Consider the following 22,553-nt stretch of genomic DNA (forward strand, 5'->3'; position numbering starts at 1 on the left):
TTTTTAGAATTAATCGATCCCTAGCCTATAACTAGAACCACAACTATCGGTTGCTTGTCCAGTTTGGCTACATGAGATATCTGCTTCTGTGTGAGTGCAGATGTCAGCTTCATTTTTCCACACCACAGGTGATAGTGAAGTGACACAAATAGCAGGGTTGCTGCTTAAGAAATCAATCAAGCTTTTCGTATACACATTGTTCCGATGAGCAATAGACCGGCAATGAGCAACAGCCAAAGAAATAGAGCGTGCAAGAGGAGAGAAAGTCATTGGGAAGCAGGAGAGAACAAATTATTCGAAAATAAAAACTTCTTTAGACTTGTGGTATTGAGAACATTGTATTTTTTGGTTGTCTTTGTACTTTTATTTTTGTTTTTTTAGATTATAAAAACATGTTCAGCACAAAATATTTCCATTTACTATAAATTTCAGCTTCTCTAACTTAAAAAAAAAATTAAAACATATATTAATTCTGAAACTTGGGAAATAAAGCCCAAAGTGTCTTCTTTCAAAAGATACTACAACTGTGTCCATACTCCAAAGGGTCCAGTAAATACAACCATTTAAGTTAAGGTATTTTCATGGTTTGTGCTCAAAAAGGGGGTGTGTATCAACAGGTTAATGCTTTAAAGGGATAGTTCACCCAAACATGAAAATTCTCTCTTAAGTTACTCACTCTGTCTTCTGAAGTGAAACGATTGCTTTTGTGAAAGTTATTTTTAACTATAAATCATTGTGATGTTATCGCGTTGGCATGTTTATGCGAGAAATGACGCTCGTAAGAACGGTGCTGTTTACAGCTGATTAGGAGGAACACTGAACAGAAGCTCCATTGGTTTTGGTTTATGTCTGTATTTGTATCTGTATGTTTACTCACAAAGGTGTGTTCTGTGCTAATCCTGGATGTCTCAACTGAGAGAAAAACATGAGATTATATCCAAACATGCCAGCGCAAATATGTCAGACAACAGACTTTGTGAACTCCACCCTCTCATGAATGCGTATACTGCTGCTGACCGGAAGTGATGATTTATAGTTAATTTTAAATATTTATCTTTTCCAACACATTCAAGTGGCAAGTGGAGTCGTGAATTTTGGAGCTATTTTTCTTCAAATGTATTCTGTGAAAGAAAGAAAGTCATATACAGTGCATCCGGAAAGTATTCACAGCGCTTCACTTTTTCCACATTTTGTTATGTTACAGCCTTATTCCAAAATTGATTAAATTAATTATTTTCCTGAAAATTCTACAAAAAAAAACCCATAATGACAATGTGAAAGAGCTTTGTTTGAAATCTTTGCAAATTTATTAAAAATAAAAAACAAATAATTCACATGTACAGAAGTATTCACAGCCTTTGCCATGACACTCAAAATTGAGCTCAGTTGCATCCTGTTTCCACTGATCATCCTTGAGATGTTTCTACAATTTGATTGGAGTCCACCTGTGTTAAATTCAGTTGATTGGACATGATTTGGAAAGGCACACACCTGTCTATAGAAGGTCATATATAAGGGTACAGAAAACTTCTGCAGCATTGAAGGTCCCAATGAGCACAGTGGCCTCCATCATCCGTAAATGCAAGAAGTTTGGAACAACTAGGACTCTTCCTGGAGCTTGCCGCCTGGCCAAACTGAGCGATCGGGGGAGAAGGGCCTTAGTCAGGGAGGTGACCAAGAACCCAATGGTCACTCTGACAGAGCTCCAGCATTTCTCTGTGGAGAGAGGAGAACCTTCCAGAAGAACAACCATCTCTGCAGCACTCCACCAATCAGTCCTGTATGGTAGAGTGGCCAGACGGAAGCCACTTCCCAGTAAAAGCCACATGACAGCCTGCCTGGAGTTTGCCAAAAGGCACCTGAAGGACTCTCAGACCATGAGAAACAAAATTCTCTGGTCTGATGAAACAAAGATTAAACACTTTGGCCTGAATGGCAAGCATCATGTATGGAGGAAACCAGGCACCGCTCATCACCTGGCCATACCATCCCTACAGTGAAGCATGGTGGTGGCAGCATCATGCTGTGGGGATGTTTTTCTGCGGCAGGAACTGGGAGACTGGCCAGGATCGAGGGAAAGATGAATGCAGCAATGTACAGAGACATCCTTGATGAAAACCTGCTCCAGAGCGCTCTGGACCTCAGACTGGGGTGAAGGTTAATCTTCCAACAGCACAACGACCCTAAGCACACAGCCAAGATAACAAAGGAGTTTCTACGGGACAACTCATTGAATGTCTTTGAGTGGCCCAGCCAGAGCCCAGACATGAACCCGATTGAACATCTCTGGAGAGAGCTGAAAATGGCTGTGCACCGACACTCCCCATCCAACCTGATGGAGCTTGAGAGGTCCTGCAAAGATGAATGGGAGAAACTGCCTAAAAATAGGTATGCCATGAAGATGCATACACAAGAAGACTTGAGGCTGTAATTTGTGCCATAGGTGCTTCAACAAAGTATTGAGCAAAGGCTGTGAATACTTGGGTACATGTGATTTAAAAAAAAAAAAAAATTATTATGATTTTTTTTTTATATACATTTGCAAAGATTTCAAACAAACTTCTTTCACGTTGTCATTATGGGGTATTGTTTGTAGAATGTTGAGGAAAATAATGAATTTAATAAAATTTGTTATAAGGCTGTAACATTGTGAAAAAGTGAAGCGTTGTGATTACTTTCCGGATGCACTGTACATCTAGGATGGCATAAGTCAATCCGTACATCTTATCACATGGCTCCTTGTGCGTGACACTGCGGAGACTCTTTGCACGTGGAGGCTCATGCTACTCTCCACGATCCACGCACAACTTACCACATGCTCCATTGAGAGCAAGAACCAGTAATCGCGATCACGAGTAGGTTACCCCATGTGACTCTAACCTCCCTAGTAACCTGGCCAATTTGGTTGCTTAGGAGACCTGGCTAGAGTCACACAGCACCCCCTGGAATCGAATTTGCATGTGGTAGTCAGAGTCAATATATGATTTGAATAAATATATTCATTCAAAAAGATGTCAGTTAAACCATTAACTGATTAGGCAGCTGCCTATGTTTTCGGTCATAGCCCGGATGTCGAAGATGAGTCGATTGTTGAGTTTTGGGGAGAGACACAGAGGAAAAAACCTGTTCGTTTAAATGGACTGGAGACAAAAAGTCGTATATATTTATCAAAAAGATTCTACTCAAATTGCTGCTCTAGTCTACCAAGACAGTTGTTGATTGAAAGAAGAAAATCTACACTAGCGCCTCTTTTCGGCAACGCTGAGAATGCAGTGCATACTTGACACATTTCAAAATGCAATGACGTGTGAAATCGAGCTTGTGCAGCAAGGTGTGTCTGCGTTCATGTACTTGCATTGAGTATGTTTGGGGCTTTGTGGATCACAAAAGGTGCAGGTTTTGTCCCACTCTGGGGGCAAATCAAGAAGTGGATATTCATTGACATCATCGCTGGTTATGGTTTTGACCTCAGTTTATTCTGGAGGAACCTTCCGGTAGTTATTGTACATGTAATTGTGCGTTGGGAAAGGAAACCAAATTCCTGCCTCACTCCCACACTTTACAGGAAAAGGAGAGAGTTTGGACTTGGCATGCTGTAGGAGGTCCTTTCAGGAGTGGGGAGTGTGAATCCTCTTCCATCCTCCTGTCTCCTCTCGCTGCCCCTTTTGTCATTTCTGGTCATTGGTGTCATCTCGATGATGATCTCCCTCTCCTCTAACAATCTTCCATGTGGTTATGAGGACAAGCTGTGTGATTCAGAGTGTGATAATTTGGGTATGACACACACCCCTGCTCACTTTTATATGTGTGTGTCTACAGGGGACTCTGCAACACTACGAGTAAAAGGATCTAACCAGCAGAAAGATCTCCCCATCATCTTTATTACGATGGCCAACACAGTGAGTTATAATGTTTGCATGTTTGTGTGGTGTAAAAGTCTTTTGATGTCTTCTGCTGTTAAAGTTTTGCTCTTAACAACTTAACAATGCTAAAAACAATCCTGCTTTAATAAAAAAAGTAATGTATGTGATGGATATATGAGAAATGAAACCAGTTTATCAAATGTCTTATCTGTCTGGTTTGTATAAGGTTTCCTTTACATACCTCGCTTTTACTCCTTGCATATATGTGTATATGAATATTTTTTGAAGCACATAAAACTATAACACCTTGTATGAAAGTAAAGCTTGTAAAAGTAAATAGGTTTTGTCTAGTGCTCGCTGAGAACCTCATCAGAGAGCCCACATTTCTTTAAAATTTTTTAAATGTGCCTCTGTGATGTCATGTTAATTAAATCAGTGTGACATGCTTTGTGACCTCTGACCCCTGTGAATGAATGTATCTGAAAACTCGACCGACATCTGTTTACTCGTCTGTTTAAAGCCCTAATTTCTATAGATTTTCACAGTCTTTCACTAGCTAACATTACAGATTTGATTTAGCCGTCTGATTGAGTATTTTATGGTCATTTTAACAAGCACCAACATGGTTAGGAAATCATTTGACTAAACTGACATTTGCTTGTGCATTTTGCTCTTAGTCAGTTCAAAAATTGCCATCATACTTTGATGAGCACTAGGCCTAAACACTGTAGTTTTTAAAGTTACAGCAGAAGCAGCCGGTTCTGGTGATACTCTGCTGCTTTGAGATATCATGCTATCAGTCGAGAGACAGACCTCTGTCCCACTACAGTCTGCTGCATTCTAGAGACAATAATATGAGCACTGTAGGATACATTTACTGACAGTTCTGAAAAGAATGTGCATAATAGAGAAGGCATGAGTACACATTGTTTTGAATACTTAGAACATCAGTTTAGTTGCAACATGCAAAACAAATCATTCAATTCACTGGGCCTGATTCATGAAACACGAGCAGAACAAATTTTGATAGGCGTAAAATTAAATACAAATGTAATTAGTTAAATTAACATAAAAGATAAAAAATTTTTTAAACCATATACTTAATTTTAAGTGTTTCTTTGGTGCTTGCAATTGTTTATTAAAGTAAAGTTTATTCCTGCCTCTGCTTCATAAATTTTATTAAAACGTTTGTGGATTGTGCATCGCTATATATCTTAGTTGATATTGTATGGTAAATATGAATGTTGAAATACCTTCTTCAAGCATTCTATTTATTTCTCTGAAGATTCTCCAATAATGCTGGCGGTGACCATCCTCCTGTCTGCATGAACTGATTTTTTTTTACACTAAAGTTTCATGTCAAACCATTTTTATTGTCTTGGACTGTTTAATACACAAAAGAACCTCTGACATCAAAAGCATGTGATGACCGTAACTTCCTCAATTTCTTTTTAGATGAAGATGCAAGTGTTTGCTAAATCAATATTTTACGATGTGTCGCACCCAGGTCAAAAAGCACCATAAAACACTTTTAAAGTAGTTGCTACAACTCATGTGCGATTTAACAAGCCGTCTGAAGCTATACGCTTTGTGTGAGGAACACATTGATAGGTTCACATGAAAATGAAACTTCTCTCATCATTTACCTCACACTCATTTGACTTACTTTCTAATGCGGAATACAAATAAAATATTTTGTCAAAGAAGTCAAATATTTTAATAATGTGAATTATCAACCGTGGGACAAATTGTCACATGGTCACAGGTTGAAAGGAGAGTCATTTTATTGTAATTTTAAATATAATATATGCCAAACTAATATTGCAATTAATTTGTACTCTTCCTAATTTCTTCCCCATCCAGGCTAGCACAGCAGCTTTGTGTGGTGATCTCAAGGCCTTTCTAAGCCAAAACCTTTCCAAAGGTAAAAGTGACAATCTGTTACTCTGAAATATGTTTCAAACCTCCAAACTCCCCTCAAATAAATGTGTAAATGAGTTGTTGACATGTCCTGTTGTGTGTAACTGTATATAATGCATCCAAAACTATTTGAAACAGCATTTTGCTAATTATTTGCCAATTTCTATGCATGCAGCTTTTATGACCTATTAATTGAGACTACATTAAATATTTGTACTTTTACATATTAATTTCTCACATGTCACATTTGTGCCTTCACTAATTAAAATGAATTAGTGAAGGCACAAATGTGACATGGGGAAAACTTAAAATAAATGGTTACCAGATTGTGGCAGGGCGGGGGGGGGCGGGGTCGGGTCGTGATCCTACGCACCCGGTCCCATATTAGGCTAATCAAGTCTCTTAGGTTTAAAGGCCAACTGCAGAGTATCGTGCGGGAGAGAGAGATCGTTAGCGGACATGTCCGTCATGTGTGTGTTTATGTTGTCTTTTAAGTTTCTCATTAAACTATTATTTATATTGAAAAGCCGGTTCTCGCCTCCTCCTTTCCATTGATCCCTTTACACAGATATACACCGATCAGCCACAACATTAATCCACTTGCCTAATACCTAATATTGTGTAGGTCCCCTTCGTGCTGCCAAAACAGCGCCAACCCACTTCTCAGAATAGCATTCTGAGGTGTTATTATTCTCACCGCAATTTTAAAGAGCGGTTATCTTTGTTACCGTTGACTTTGTCCGTTCTAACCAGGCTGGCCATTCTCTGTTGACCTCTCTCATCAACAGGGCATTTCCATCCACAGAACTGCCACTCACTGGATGTTTTTTGTTTTTGGCACCAATCGGAGTAAATTATAAAGACTGTTGTGTGTGAAAATCTCAGGAGATCAGCAGTTACAGAAATACTCAAATCAGCCTGTCTGGCACCAACAATCATGCCCAGGTCCAAATCACTGAGATAAAATATTTTCCCCATTCTTATGGTTGTGAAAATTAACTAAAACTCCTGACCGGTATCTGTATGATTTTATGCACTGCACTGCTGCCACACAATTGGCTGATTAGATAATCGCATGGATGATTGTTGGTGCCAGACGGACTGGCTTGAGTATTTGTGTAACTGCCTGGGGTTTTCACACACAACAGTATAGAATTTATTCAGAATGGTGCCAAAAACATAAAACATCCAGTGTGTGGCAGTTCTGTGGACGGAAATGCCTTGTTGATGACAACAAGGCATTTCTGACAAAGTCTACAGTAACTCAGATAACCACTCTGTACAATTGCGGTGAGAAGAATAACATCTCAGAGTGCAAGTCTGAGATGTGGGTTGGCGCTGTTTTGGCGGCACAAGGGGGAACTACATAATATTAGGCAGGTGGTTTTAATGCTATGGCTGATCGGTGTAGGAACTATTGTAAGTAGGGACAATACAGTACTTAAACAGTACTTAAACATGGTATCTAAAAGACGTTCAACAAATAAATAGGCTAAATAGCTATAACATGGCTATAAGTCTCCATTTATAGACAATTTGTCTAACTGTGTACAGATGAATATCTAAGCACTTCAAGATAACTTTGTAACCCTTTCCAGTTTAATGCAGGGCAACAATTCTTGATCGTGAGTCTTCTGAGATGTCTTTTTCGCCAAGGTATGGTCCACGTCAGCAGATGCTTCTTGTGAAGGATTTAAAAAAATATATGAAATCATCTAATAATCTGGTAAATAATTATTCCTCAAAAGTACTAATCGAATCATTGGAAGAGGAATCAGAAACGGAATCGTAAAATTTAGCATGATTCATATCCCTACTCTCATTCATAACTGAACTTTTCTGTGAACAGAACAGTATTTAGTACTGACACCATATTCTGCCACTGTTTGAACTTAACCTGTAGTCATTTTAAGTAAAGCTTCACCACATGGACATCTACAGTCGTCCTTCCTTCATGGCTCTTTGCTACAGCTGCTGTCATGTGGCTCAGGCTGGTCCTTTGGTGTGAGAACATGTGTTGAGGCCGCTCCATTGTGCAGCCACTCATCTATTCAGCTCACCTGCTCTCTGGGGCTTTCCACTGCTCTCAGATCAGTCCAGGCTTGAGCAAGCTGACATGATCACCTGCTCGCTCTGTGAGAATGTGAGCGGCTGTGTGTGAACGTAGGGAGAAAGTCCTGCAGCAGGCTGAGACACACTCGCAGTGAATGCAGCTGCTCTGAGCACGTTTCCCTCTCGGCATGGGTGAAAGTCCATGTGGGGGCGGGTTGACTCCCTCTGCGCTTGCTCGGCAATGCCTGGCGAGCCACTCAAGTTTCTACTGAATGGTAACAAAAGGGATAGAGAGAGAGAGAAAGAGGGAAAACCAGGTCCCAGCCTGCAAGGAGGCTTCGAAACATGCTTTTCACTCCTCTTCAGGTAAATGCTACATCCCTCTCTCTATCTCACTCTTTGTTTCATTGCATTGAGAAATTGTGTTGGAGCTGCTGGGAAGGTTACACGTGTGTCGGGATGGTACGTGGAGAAGAAGACTTTGTCTGACTCTCTCTCTATCTTTTCTCTATCTCTTTGGGTCACTATGGAAGTTCCTCCACTGCTATATTTTGGGGGAGGGGTAGAGCGGGCGTCCCACTGCTTGTGTGGGACTAGAACTTGCACTTGTAATTAGGAGAGGAATAGTTAAAGGTTAGAAGTATGGAAGTGCTTGTCTATCAACTTCAGAAACAAACAGGTAAATAACTGGAGAATTTGGAGGATGTTGCACATGGCAGGCAATAACTCAAGTTTGGATATAGAGGCTTTTGACAGAAAGGGGCTTGTTCTTTTTCTTTCTAACATGGCTGTCAGAGAGCATATATGCATTTATTTGAGTTTGGGAGCTGTAGACCAGGGTTGTCATGTTTGGTAGTCTGATGTTTCTCAGATACTGATGTGGTTTGAGTCGTATTGAAGTCTGCTCAAGCATGCTGGAGTCATGTAGTCTGTTTGGGTAGCACCAGGAAGTAACTGAGTTTTCCTCTCCAGGAAAACTGTAAGTCTCCTTGTTTTGTTTTCATGTGTGTATAGAAGTGTTTTCTTTTTTAATCTTTTTGACACATGATCTGTGTGTGTTTTCGTGTATGTCTAGAATTTCTTGTACAGCAATATGCATGTATGATTGTAATGTGACAAACACTGAGCACATTGTGTGTGTGTGTGTGTGTGTGTGTGCGCTTGTATAATTTTAATGTAACCGTCTGCTCAGTATTTGTGTGTGCGCGTGTGCGTGCGCATTTGCGCGCGTTTGCTCTTGTGTGTGCTGGGACACAGCTCAGCTGTATTCTAATGTGGCTTTGCTCATTGTTGCTGTGAAGAGCTTGTGGCACTGACGCATTCCTGCGCTGAGGCCCAGCACAAAACCCCTTCACACACTGCAGCCAGTCCTGCAGCTGTAGACTAAATATCACCTGGCCAACTATTTTGTTTTGGTCCTTTAACTAGAATTTGATGGTTACTTTTGGGTGTTTGAAATGGAAAAAATGTTTTCTTTCCAACGTTTAGATCTCTCTACATAGTTTGAATAAAGATCAAAATATTAGCCGGTAGGGTTGGCAACCGAGAACTGTTTTTTTTTATATACTAAATGAACTTTGGTCCCTTTAATGGTTCTTGAATGAGCATTCTTCTATGCGAATGGGACACCTTAATAAAATATTCTGTCAATGTTTCCTGCATTGCTATTCAGCATGCCGCAACACCATCTAAAGAGCAACAGCAAACCTAAAGAGAATTGTTCATATGAAGGTTTGTAGTTAAAGATGCACATTATGGAGTGTCACGTGGCACCGTGGAAGGTTTGGACATGTGAAAGGCGAGCTCTGTGCACTTTGATAGTTTTAATACTTCTTGTGTCAAAAACCTGTGAGACTTGATACACCCTGTTCCATAACTGTTCTATGAAGACAGTATGTCAAAGGATTCACAATCCTTGGGCTCTGGAGACGTTAAAATACACTTGTGTTTTCAAGCTGAATCCCCTGAGCAGCAGACTGAAGGCCCGGGATTCAATTTGGCCAGTGAGGTGAAAGAGCTTCAGCATCAACTGTCAAACATGTCGGCAATGCTGACTTAGGTCGTTGCTGACTTGGTGGATCATGCTGTAATATGTCGATCGATTACTGCCATGGAGATGAAATTCACTAAGTTGGTTACAAGAGTGGCGGATGTTGAGTAACGGATCGATTATCTGGAGTTATCGGAGAGGGAATTAGCTGCTAGCGACCAAGGTAGACTTCTAAGACCTTGAGAATCGTAAACAGTTTCAACAATTGTTGGAATTCCTGAGAACGAAAGAAGGCCAAGATATTGTGAAATTCCTTAACAAGCTCTTCCTGAGTCTGCTCGACATAACAGGCCATAAGCTGGAAATCGAGTGAGCTCACAGACTTCCATCTCGGAGATCCGCTGAGGGAGACAGGCCCTGATCAATTCTGGCCAAAATGTAGGCATACATGGACTGTTTGAGTTTAGAGGGATGGATGCCGGTTGTAACTGCCGTGGATGGGGTTAATGTGCATGTTTTTTCTTTAAAAAAATATGTCTTTTTTTTTTTGGGTAGGGCTGGACGATATGGCCAAAATTTATATCACGATATATTTCTTAATTTCGGTCGATAAAATATAATTCCGATAATGATATGAACAATATAAAAGCCTCAGAAAAACTGCCAAGAATGCCTACAACAGATGTCTGTACCAACAAACTTCTGAAAAAAGAATTTGGCAAGTCTATGAACCCTCCTCCTATAAAACTGTATAATATTTAAGAAATAAAAACTACAAATAAATTAATGTTCACCTTTTATTTTCACTTAGCCTTCATACAAACATGAAATGTCAAATAAACATAAAACTCTCACCTTTGTCAATATTAATATTTTTTATTTGAAACTACAACATAGGCTGATTATATTTATAGATTGAAACAAAGGTTCTTCAGCTAGGATAAAGAATATTAAAGTGCTCAGAGTTGCTGCAGAAAACAGAAAAATGAGTAATTAACAACAAAAATTTGCTGGGGCAGGGACATTGTTGAGGGTTGATGACACCCTATGACATGCTCTAGTGGTTTCTGGCAAGAAATACAAGCTGGACTACATTATCTGGCTTCAAAGATGCCCTTTTACATGTGACATTGTTGCCACCTGTACTAAAAACCCTCTCCGGTGGGGAGCTTGTGGCCAGGAACACACTGAATAGGGAAATCAGAGTGGCTAAAAGAAGCTACTCTGAGAAGCTGAAAAACAAGTTTTCAGCTAACGACCCTGCATCCATGTAGAGTGGCCTGAAACAACTTACTAATTACAGGACTCCTACCCCCAACCCTGTGGTGGACCAACGACTGGCTGACGACCTGAATGTGTTCTATTGCAGATTCGAAAGGCCCAATTTCACACCCCACACGCACTCGGACGTTCATTTCACACAAACATTAACACCTCCTGCAACCCCGCTCCTCCCCCCTCCTGCTACACAACCTGCACTCAAGATCTGTGAAGACGATGTGTGCCGTGTCTTTCGGAAGCAAAGGTCAAGGAAGACTCCAGGCCCAGATGGCATCTCACCAGCATGCCTTCGTTCCTGTGCTAACCAACTGGCCCCCATCTTCACTCAGTTCTTCAATAGTTCACTGGAGCAGTGTGAAGTCCCATGCTGCTTCAAACGCTCAGTTATTATCCCTGTCCCTAAGAAACCTAAAATCACAGGACTTAATGACTACAGACCTGTCGCCCTGACATCTGTGGTCATGAAGTCATTTGAGGGGCTGGTCTTGGCCCACCTGAATGACATCACTGGACCCTTTCTGGATCCCCTTCAATTTGCTTATCGAGCAAACAGGTCTGTGGATGATGCAGTCAACATGGGATTGCATCACGTCCTGCAACATCTGGACAGACCGGGGATATACGCAAGGATACTTTTTGTGGACTTCAGCTCGGCTTTCAACACAATCATCCCAGCTATACTCCGGACTAAGTTAAACCAACTCCCTTTTCCCACCTCTGCCTGCCAGTGGATTACCAGCTTTCTGACGGACAGGCAACAGCTTGTGAGGCAGGGAAAATTCACTTCCACCACCTGTACCATCAGCACTGGTGCCCCCCAGGGATGTGTGCTCTCCCCACTACTCTTCTCGCTCTACACAAATGACTGCACCACCAAGGACCCCTCTGTCAAGCTCCTGAAGTTTGCAGACGACATCACTGTCATCGGCCTCATCCGAGATGATGATGATGAGTCTGCATATAGAAAGGAGGTTGAACGGCTGGCTGTCTGGTGCATTCAAAACAACCTGGAGCTTAACACGCTCAAAATGGTGGAGATGATTGTGGACTTTAGGAGGAACACCCCAACATTGTCCCCCCTCACCATTCTAAACAGCACTGTGGCGCAGTGGAGTCATTCAGGTTCCTGGGCACTACCATCTCACAGGACCTGAAGTGGGGGATACACATCGACTCCATTGTGAAAAAGGCCCAGCAGAGGTTATACTTCCTTCGCCAGCTGAGGAAGTTCAGCCTGCCACAGGTGCTGCTGAAACCGTTCTACTCAGCAGTCATTGAGTCTGTCCTCTGCACTTCAATAACTGTCTGGTTTGGTGCAGCTATGAAATCAGACATCAGAAGACTACAAAGGACAGTTCGACCTGCTGAGAGGATTATTGGTTGCCCCCTGCCCCCCCTTCAAGAACTATACACTTCCAGAGTGAAGAAAAAGGCTGTAAAAATCACTCTGGACACCACTCACCCTGCCCACTCCCTTTTTGATCTGTTGCCTTTTGGCCGGCAATAGAGCTCTGAACACCAGAACCGTCAGACACAGGAACAGTTTTTACCCTCAGGCTATCCATCTAATGAACAATTAAATCACCTCATTGAGCAATAATTATGTGCAATACACAGTTTAAGTCTATTTATATTATCCAACTTATCCACTTCTGCCATTACTTACTTAAATTGCTCTGTACATAATATACTTGTGGCAGGGCGGAGGGCGGGGCCGGGTCGTGATCTACACACCCGGTCCCGTATTAGGCTAATTATGCCTCCGTGAGAGATAAAGGTCGACTGCAGAGGATCGTGCGGGAGAGAGAGATCGTTTACGGACGTGTCCGTCATTTGTGTGTTTATGTTGTATTTTAAGTTTATCATTAAAACTATTATTTATATCGTCAAGCCGGTGCTCGCTTCCTCCTTTCCATTGAATACTGTATTTTTCTTCTTTATATAACAGATTGTAATAGATTTGCACCCTGTGTGTTCGTATGTGGGTATGTATGAAGGTGAGTGTAAGTACGTATTTGTATAATTATTTATTTTTTATTCTTTTTTGTTTTAATTACCTATGTCTTGCTGCTGTTTTTGGTATTGTTTGTATTGTTGTAGACTGGAAGCTCCTGTCACCAGGATAAATTCCTTGTATGTGTAAGCATACTTGGCAATAAAGCTGATTCTGATTCTGAATGCACATGTAATGCTTTGCCAGTTGGCTTACTCTTGGGAAGTTCTTTTGATAGACTTTCCACCAATCCAGAGGATTTTAGTCATTGTCAGCATCTGGAGACAGAAGGTAGTTGCCGAGCTCCCTTTCAACTGCCTCCTTTGCACTTACGCCTTCTGTGTTAGTGGCGAGCCTGTTTGAAAAAAACCTAACCAGAGACCGCTTTGTTTTCTTGGGTGGGGACACTACTGCAGCTGCATCTCCCATAGGGGTGGGCGATATGGAAAAAATATCATATCACGATTTTATCAGGAAAAATCACGATTTACGATTTTATCACGATTCTATTTAATGTTGCTTTTTAAGACTATTTTGCAAATTACTGAGCCGCAACACAGGAAAAATTATATCCCCATTTAAAAAAACATAGCCCTACAAGGTAACAAAAATATTTAATGGAAGTGCAATTGTGCAAAGTAAGAATATTCAACAGGACTTGCATTACAATCAAAGACTTCTCATCACAAAATGAACATTGTTTTAAAAACAAATCTAACATTGGCAACAGCTGTAACAGACCCTGAGCAAAACCCATGTCAGCATTTTTTTCTATTTCTATTTTTTTGAGGTAACATCTAGCATGAAAAATATAGATAAATAAAGATGCAGCAAAAACAAGTTAAAAAATGTAAGCTTATTTTAAAAAGGTTAAATAAAAATGTTTAAATAAAAAAAATATTTACTAATTAAAGGCTCTCACCATGTTAGCCCCACTGTCATGCAGGTCATTTTCGCTTCTTTCAGTCCCCAACATTCAAGCGCTTCCCTAAGGCCTTGTCCTATGAGCTCTCCCGTGTGGTCGTTTCTAGACATGCACTGCACAACTTCCAGTCATCAAGTAAATGAATTGTCAGACTTAAATAGGGTTCTGAAGTGCGGCTAGACCATAAGTTAGCTGTTGTGGCAAAAAAATTAACGTTTTGAACTTTGTGTTCCATCTTGTTGCGGCATTTGGAATACAGCCGTGGAATGGCCGTCGCAGAACAATATTTGTGGCTGGGAATCTCGTAACGCGGATCAACGACATTGAGCAGTCTTTTGAAACCCTCGTTTTCCACAGTTTTTATGGGGATCATATCCTTGGCCAGGTAAAATGTCACTGCATCAGTTACATCTTTCCAGCGCTTACTTGTCCTGTCATACGGAGTTCCCGTCTCAAATACCTCCTTCGTTAGAGTTGTTTGTTTAAGCCTTGTAACGTTAGCATCTGGCTGCTCCGTGGATGTACCTGATGCACTCGCACGGGGTCCCCTCACAATTTGACTATCAGCATATTCTTTAGGGTGTTTTCTTTTGAGGTGGTTATAAAGATTTGTTGTGTTACCATCCGACGTGCGAATCTTATCATTGCAACATTTGCAAATAACTGTCGTTTGCGCCGTGTCTGTTATGGAAAATCCAAACCATTTCCATATTACCGATGTTGAATTTTTTTTAGGAATCAACTCCTCTGTGTTTTCATCCATCGTCCCTGCGTTGCTAAATCTCACGAGCAAGTTTATGATCCTGTTAACACGCCGACATCTAGCGCGCCTCGCATCGCATGTTGTTAAGTAGTTGAAAAGCCATAGAACTGCATCTGATAGAACGTGCACTGTAGCACGATACAACGATATTTCCGAAAAAGTGAATCGTGGAGACATTTTAATCGTTCGCGATCAAATGTCATCATATCACACACCCCTAATCTCCCATGGTTTCTTCTCTGGACACCTCTTTCCTTACCACACCAGCTCTCTCTCCCTTCAGCATCATGAACCCTGCTCTCTCTTTGATGTTGTAAAACAGTTAAAGGATGGGCAAGGAGGAGGCGAGAACCGGCTTGTCAATATAAATAATAATTTAATGAAAACTCAAAACACATAAACAAACACACATGACGGACATGTCCGTAATTCTCTCTCTCTCGAACAATCGTCACCGGCCGCCTTTATCCCTCGCGCGCCTCATCAGGCCGATTGGGGACCGGGCACGCCATATTCCGACCCGGCCCCACCCCCCTCCGCTCCACATTCCTCCCGGCGTTATCTCAGGCCGGGGTGCCACCGGCATGACGTACACCCCCCCCTATCCCTGGGGTGTATCTCGCGTCCCGCGTGGTCATCCCCGCCTTCCTCGCCCTGGGAGGAGACAGGAGGGGAAAAACAACAACAAAATAGGTGAGGGAAAAGGCCAACACGGTGCGAAAGGGAGAGAGAGAGGAGAGAGAGAAAAAGCTCACTCACCGGTTCTCTGATGTACCGTCGCGTGGTCCTCGAACACTCCTCCACACTCAGGCGGACGACAGCCGCTCCACCCCGGGCTGAACCGGAGTGAAACCGTCGACCCCCAGCGGGCAGAACGCGCCTCGCTTTTCTGCCGGCAAATGAGGACACTCCTCCGCCTCTGGCAGCGGCTCTACCGCTCGGGCGGTCGGAGAGTTTCTTCCCTCCTCCCCTCGCGGACGGCAGTCTTCCCTCGACCCCTCCGCGTCTCTGGGGATGGCAGGGCACTCCTCCGCCCCCGGCAGCGGCTGCCTCGCTCCAGGCGGTCGGGGTATCCAGTCCCCACTTGCCCCGCGGACAACGGCCGTACCCCGCATCCGGGCGGTCGGGCTACTTAATTTAATGAAAACTCAAAACACATAAACAAACACACATGACGGACATGTCCGTAATTCTCTCTCTCTCGAACAATCGTCACCGGCCGCCTTTATCCCTCGCGCCTCATCAGGCCGATTGGGGACCGGGCGCGCGATATTCCGACCCGGCCCCGCCCCCCTCCGCTCCACAGATGTATTCTCTCTTCTCCTCCTGAGTGAACTGAAGCTTGAGTCAACGAGGCATGCCATGTCAATTAGATCCTCTATGGCTAGGTCATCATATTATTCATTGAGGTATCCCATCACGGTTTTCTTTATGGTCCTGGTGAGCTCTGTGTCATCCTCTGCTTCCTTAAAGACTGAGGTATTGATGAGATGGATCACTGGTTTTTAGGAATGACACACTGACATAGGACTCATCGGACAAGGCATCAGTGAATTCGAGGAGTGGGCTTGGAGCTGCATGTGTAGACTCTAAAATGTCCTCATCTTGCCAGGTAGGAACCAGCGACCTGGTCTTCTTGTCTTTTGAGAGTACCTCTGTGATGGCCCTTTTCTGCTTCAGAACCCACTTCACCATTTGTTGACGAAAAAAAATATTAAATGATAACATTTAACATCTCCCGAACTGCTGCCTCTTCATTATTTTCTTCTGTGCTTTCCCCTGTTGTGCGCAAATCAGTGCAATTATGGGTGCGAGCTCGTCTTTCATGTTGTTTGTTGGCTTCTTATCACGAATAAACTCTCCCATTGCTATTTGCGTGGGTTTGTGAAAGAGTGGCGGGATTGTAGTTTAATTCGGGCAGAAATTGCCATGTGTTTGATACAGCTGGTCTGCAAACAGTAGTGTTTGTGCGCTTGACTTTAGTGTATGCACTTAACTCACGCCTTTGTTTCTACATCTGTCTTTGCCGCGCAGCACTGCTCTGCCGTGATTTAAACTGAAACCAGATTCTTTTGAGAATCGATCCAGAATCGTTTGAGTATGAATCGCGATGCATCGCTCCAATTTTTTTCCAACAGCTCTAATATTTACGCACCTAATGCTGATGATCAGGGCTTTTTTGTGGATTTCGAAGGGATGTTGCAAGCCACTGGCATTCCTCATGATGTAATATAAGGAGGGGACTTTAATTTTTAGATAGACTCAGTCCTTGATCATAGTGAAGCAAAAGTGTGCAAGCCCCCTAGAGCAACATTGACGCTTCACAGGATGTGTAAAAATCTTGGTCTTACAGATATTTTGAGACTTTTGAAACCAAGGGAATATAATTTTTTTTTTTATCAGTCCATAAGATTTATTCTAGAATAGATTTATTTTTCCCTCATTTCATCTGTTGTTTCAGTTCACACCCTGGTGAGTTTAGAGGTGTTGCCACATACGGAGAAAAATAAATCATATACTTGGTGCTTTAATGTATCCCTTTTGCAAAATCCTGAATTCCAAAAAATGTTCAAGGCTGAAATCAATGTTTATATGGAGATCAACTGGTCCTAAGTATCCTTTGTGGGCGTGGCTTGGGAGGCACTTAAACGGTCCTTAGGGGTCGGATCATACTGTATGCCTCATTCATCAAAAAATCCAAGCACAAGAATTCGTGGATTTGGAAATGATATATTAAAAGTGCCGAGGCAGAGCAGAAGTGGCAAATGTCATCTGATGGCCTCTTTGAATTGGGTCTGATTGACCTGATTGAAATACAGATATAACACAATTTTTCCGTGGAAGGTGGAGATTTGGCTATTCAGGGCAAGACAGTCAGAGGACAAAGCAGGAAAACTTCTGGCAAGATGTATAAAGCAGAGAGAGTCTTTTTTACTATTCCCTTAGTGAAATCTGCTGGTGGTGAAATATTTACCTCGGCCATTGATATTAATAATGCTGTCTTGAGCTCTATAACATTAGACATTTTGTGGCACCATTAGAACTCCCTAAACTGATTGTTGAGCAAAAAAATTCTCTTTGATTCTGAGATAACCTTGGAGGAGTTTGGCGAGGTAAAATAAGGCCTTGCATGCAGGCAAGGCTCCGGGGCCAGATGGCTTTTGCCGGCGAATTTTTTTGATCTTATGCTACAGAACTGGTTCCACTTTTGTTAGAAGTTTATACGGAAACATTAAAGAATGGAAAGCTTTCGCCAACCATGACACAAGCCTGAATCAGTCTGATTCTTAAAAAGGACAAAGATCTAAGCGAGTGTAAGAGTTACCGTCCAATTTCCCTGATCCAATTAGACATAAAAATATTGTCAAAAATTCTGGCTAACCGATTAAGTAAAGTTATGACATCTCTTAGAAATATAGATTAGGTAGGATTTATTCGGGGCAACAGCTCTTCTGACAACATTAGGCGTTTCATCAATATCATGTGGTCAGTGGCGAATGATCAGACTCCGGTTGCTGCCATCTCACTTGACGCCAAAAAGGCGTTTGTTATGGTAGAATGGTATAATCTTTTTAAGATTTTGGAAATATTTGGGTTCGGAAATACTTTTATTGGATGGATTAATTTACTTTTATAGACACCTGGTAGTGGCAGTACAAACAAATGAATTAATTTAAGAATATTTTACTCTTGATAGGGTTGCCCTCTTACCCCCATTATTGTTCTGTCTTGCCCTGGAACCATTAGCAGCTGCGATAAGAAGAGAATATGATTTTCCTGGAGTGGTGGTGGGAGGTATGGCGCATAAGCTTTTGCTTTACGTTGATGATATTTTATTATTTGTTTCTGAAACTACGAGATCTATGTCATGCCACCACAAAATTATTAATTCCTTTTTTAAGTTCTCAGGATACGGAGTAAACTGGTCTAAATCCAAAGTTCAGCAAATTTGTCTGATTTAATTTTGACCCCTTAATAAAAAGGTTTTTGAGTGATGTGGGCAGATGATTGGGAAGGTTAATGTAATTAAAATTTATTGTATTCCAAAATGTATCTAGCTGCTAAAATCTCTCCCTGTAGATGTCCCCCTCTCTAATTTCCAAGCAATTTGATAGCATAGTGAAGTCCTTCATTTGGAATGGCAGTAAGCTGCATAGGCCGATTGACAAAGGTGGGCTAGGCCTACCCAAGATTTTGTTTAATTAATATGCGTTCAGTCTCAGGCATTTGGCTCATTGGTCGCTTCCACCTGAAAGAGCCCCTCCCTGCTTTTGTATCGAACAGGACATTTTTGCCCCTGTTTCTCCATTGTAATCCTTTCTATCAAACTATTAAGAGAAGTTAAGTTACACCCCATTATCTCACATTTGCACTCAGTATGGACAAATGTGTCCGGAGTGTTTAATTTGGACATTTATTTAATTGTTGCCTTGAGCATATGGCTGAACCCCAAAATATGTATTAATAAGCCCCCTTTTTGCTGGTCAGAGTGGATAGTGAGGGCGGTTACTACACTCTGTGTCCTACATGAGAGTGGAGTGTGGATATCCTTTGAAAATTTGGTTCAACATTTTGGGATTCCCAGATCTCAGTTCTATAGGTATTTACAGCTGAGCCACCTGCTCTGTACTGTTTTTGGGAGTAGTTTACACCCCCTAAAGCGGCATATACTCTGGGCGAGGTGATTACTGCTTTTGGAAAAGCTCATGAGGCATCACTGTATTACTCCCTGCTAATTCAGAGTCTGGGGGACGGAGCCTTAACTTCTATCAAGTGATTATAGGAGAAACATTAAAACTTGGTATTGGAGGAGGGAGTGTGGGCTAGGATCTAGGAAGTCTGCATCTAGAGATGCAATACAAGATTTTACATAAATTCTATTGGACCTCCTCTAGATTGTATAGGCTTGGTCTTAAAGATACACTCACCTGCTGGTGATATCAATCAGAAAATTGATATCACCAGCAGGTGTGGTGCTTGGAGATGGGGTGGGTGGCAGCTTTTAAAGAGGGATCATCCAGAAAACTGGGGAATTTGGACTTGTTTGTGGGGAAATGGGGCAAAGATCTGGTGTTTTTGGAAGGCTCTTGGGGAGGGACATTGGAGAGAGAGGTGTAGTGGTTAATGTGTGTGATTTTAATATATATATATTTTTTTTGTTTTGTTGTTTGTGTTTCTATAATCATATGACCACTGCGGTGTTGTTGGGTGTTGGGTGGGGTTTGGGATGGGAAGGGGTAAATAGCGGGGTATATGTTTTGCTTGGTTTAAAATATGAATCAATTAAAAAAAATGGAATCACAAAAAACATTACATTTGGTGCCAAATATAAAATACACAACAAAAGATTTGGCAGAAAAAAAGATGAAGAAGTATAATAAAAAATTACCTATTTTTATAAAAAAAAATACAAATAAAGATACACATTAGGGCTTTTCTCACTTAACCCTCTGGTGTCTGAGGGTGTGTTGGGCCCTGGAAGAGTTTTGACATGCCTTAACATTTGTGCTTTTTTCAGTTGCTTAAAAACACATTAATGGCTAAAGTCTGATTACACTGTATTCAGCACATACTTGGCTAAAATAATATGTGAGCAACATGTGTGTACATGTTTGTATTTTTGAGAAAATAACGTTTATGCATGGTTTTTGAAAAAACAAAATTTTTAAGTAATTGAAATAAGGCCATATAACACATACTAAACATTTGTTCACAAGCCTTTTGAAAACTGGATCTTGTAGCCTAGAGTTTTTGCTACAAAATGATGTGAAAACCATCCTGATCACTCATTCATACAAAACAATATAGTAATTGAACTTTTGTAAGACACTTTTAGTGATAGAAAGGTCATATGCGAAGAGCCGTGAACTATAATGAATATTGATTGTAATTCACACCCGAGGAGACAAAAGACCCTCCACTGGGCCTATCAGTGAGGAATGTGACAGAAAGAAAATGAATGTGAGGAGACTTAATGATCAAAATAAGGTTTTAAGTTAAAAGTAATCAATCTGATTATATATTTTCTTCACATAAAGACTTTAATTTATTTTAGGCCTACACTACCGTTTAAAAGAAGTCTCTTCTGCTCACCAAGGCTGCATTTATTTGATCCAGAATACAGTAAAAATAGTTATATTTTGAACTATGTTTACCATTTAAAAGAACAGTTTTTGAATTTTCAGCATCATTACTGCAGTCTTCAGTGTCACATGGTCCTTCAGAAATCATTATAATATGCTGATTTTCTAATATGGGCATATTTAAAGTGCATTTTACTCATTTAACCTGAACACATATTTTCAAGCACAAGCTTTGATCATATTTATATCATACAGCATAAAATTTAAATACATGCTTTAGCCAAAACAACATTTACATGTAACTAAAACTTGCCTATTAGGGCAGATTTCAAATGTCAATACTCTGAATCTTGGCTGGCAAGTCTGGAAACAGTCCCACTAGTAAAATATGTACATTTTTATATAAAATAGCATGTCAACTAATGAAAACTAAATGACTTACTCATCCGAAATTGTATCCTCTGCTGGATCAAGTCTCTCTTCAAAATACAAACGTTCATCGGAGTCCCGCTCTTCTTCTGAGGAAAATTGTAACTCTTCGTCACTATCCAGGAGCTTTCTCACTTGTGTATCGTGCTGTATTTCAAACGCACAGAAAAGTGAATGACTTTGTTTTTAAGACACAGTCAGGGGCGTTTACAATTTGATTTGATCGTCTCCGCACATTACTGTATGAATGGCATGCTCTGCTGGTTGGTGTGATCACATTAGAGATAATTAGCTGAGCCGGGAGAAACTGTACATTGCTTTGTTTCATACAGATTACATTGCAGGAGAATATTTGTTTTAAATTTGAATTGTTTTATTTAAAAGTAGAAATCTTAAGCTTTCTTTAGACATATGTTTCATGTTTGTGTGATAAGTATTCGCAAAGTTTCAGTTCATGTTTGTGATGTGTTTCAGGTATATACTCGCGAACCCAGAGACTACTTACAGCTCACCCTTTTTATTTTCTTTATTTTTCAAAAGCACATGGTTTTGTAATAAATGTGAGTGTACACAAATAAAAGTAAACCCTTTATAGTCTCTATAGATGTATTACACTTGTCTGTATGCCCCAAAATGATGGAGAATTTTATGTTGTTTCCGCTGTAATGACAAAAACATCCAGCAGGACGCTTCGGCACGTCCATCGACCCCAGAGGGGTAAAATCATTAATCCTGGGTTTTTCCCGGGTTTTTTCCCGGGAAAGAGAATCCTGGGTTATCCTGTTTCACACTGTCCATACTTTACCCTGGGTTAATAATTAATCCTGGGTATTAATATTCCAATGTTTCACACTGTAAATTCGTTAACCCCGGGTTAACGTTCTTATTTGCATATTTATTTGCGGTGTCAATAACAATGATTGGACAAATACTGGTCGTGATGGACATGCAACTTGTAAATGGAACTGTTCTTCTGTGGAAATGTCCGCAAGCAAATCAGTCCTGTTTGTCTTTTGTCTTCTGGAATATGCCACGAAATCACAGAATACTGTCTCTGACATCTGTTTGACACTAGCTGATTTCCCTCATACAGAGACCCTAAACAGTGCATGAAAGTTTGGGAAAGTTTCCGCGACAGTACAAAGTGCACAAATATTAAATGTGGTAAGCTGTGAGGCATTATATGATTCGTTGTGTGTTGCTAATCTACTTAATAAAACATTCAAACAAAACATTGTTTTACACTGTATACCT

The 22,553-nt window shown here is 41.0% G+C and overlaps 1 protein-coding gene across 4 annotated transcripts in view; it reads left to right on the forward strand.

Annotated features, from left to right (window-relative positions):
- The window catches only part of LOC127629947 (transcription factor Dp-2-like), a 78,729-nt gene that overhangs the window by 23,874 nt on the left and 32,302 nt on the right, over window positions 1-22,553 (forward strand). Inside the window, exons 2-3 of one of the 4 annotated variants that reach the window (XM_052107272.1) lie at window positions 3,820-3,899; window positions 5,727-5,787. In XM_052107272.1, coding sequence (XP_051963232.1) covers window positions 3,888-3,899; window positions 5,727-5,787 — 73 coding nt within the window. In that variant the 5' untranslated portion in view covers window positions 3,820-3,887. Of the gene's footprint in view, window positions 1-3,819; window positions 3,900-5,726; window positions 5,788-7,381; window positions 7,440-7,982; window positions 8,202-8,445; window positions 8,515-22,553 lie in introns of those variants that run through there. The other 3 variants (XM_052107274.1, XM_052107271.1, XM_052107273.1) reach the window with 3 other exon arrangements.

This window comes from Xyrauchen texanus, chromosome 36, assembly GCF_025860055.1.
Source record: "Xyrauchen texanus isolate HMW12.3.18 chromosome 36, RBS_HiC_50CHRs, whole genome shotgun sequence".
Lineage (NCBI taxonomy): Eukaryota > Metazoa > Chordata > Actinopteri > Cypriniformes > Catostomidae > Xyrauchen > Xyrauchen texanus.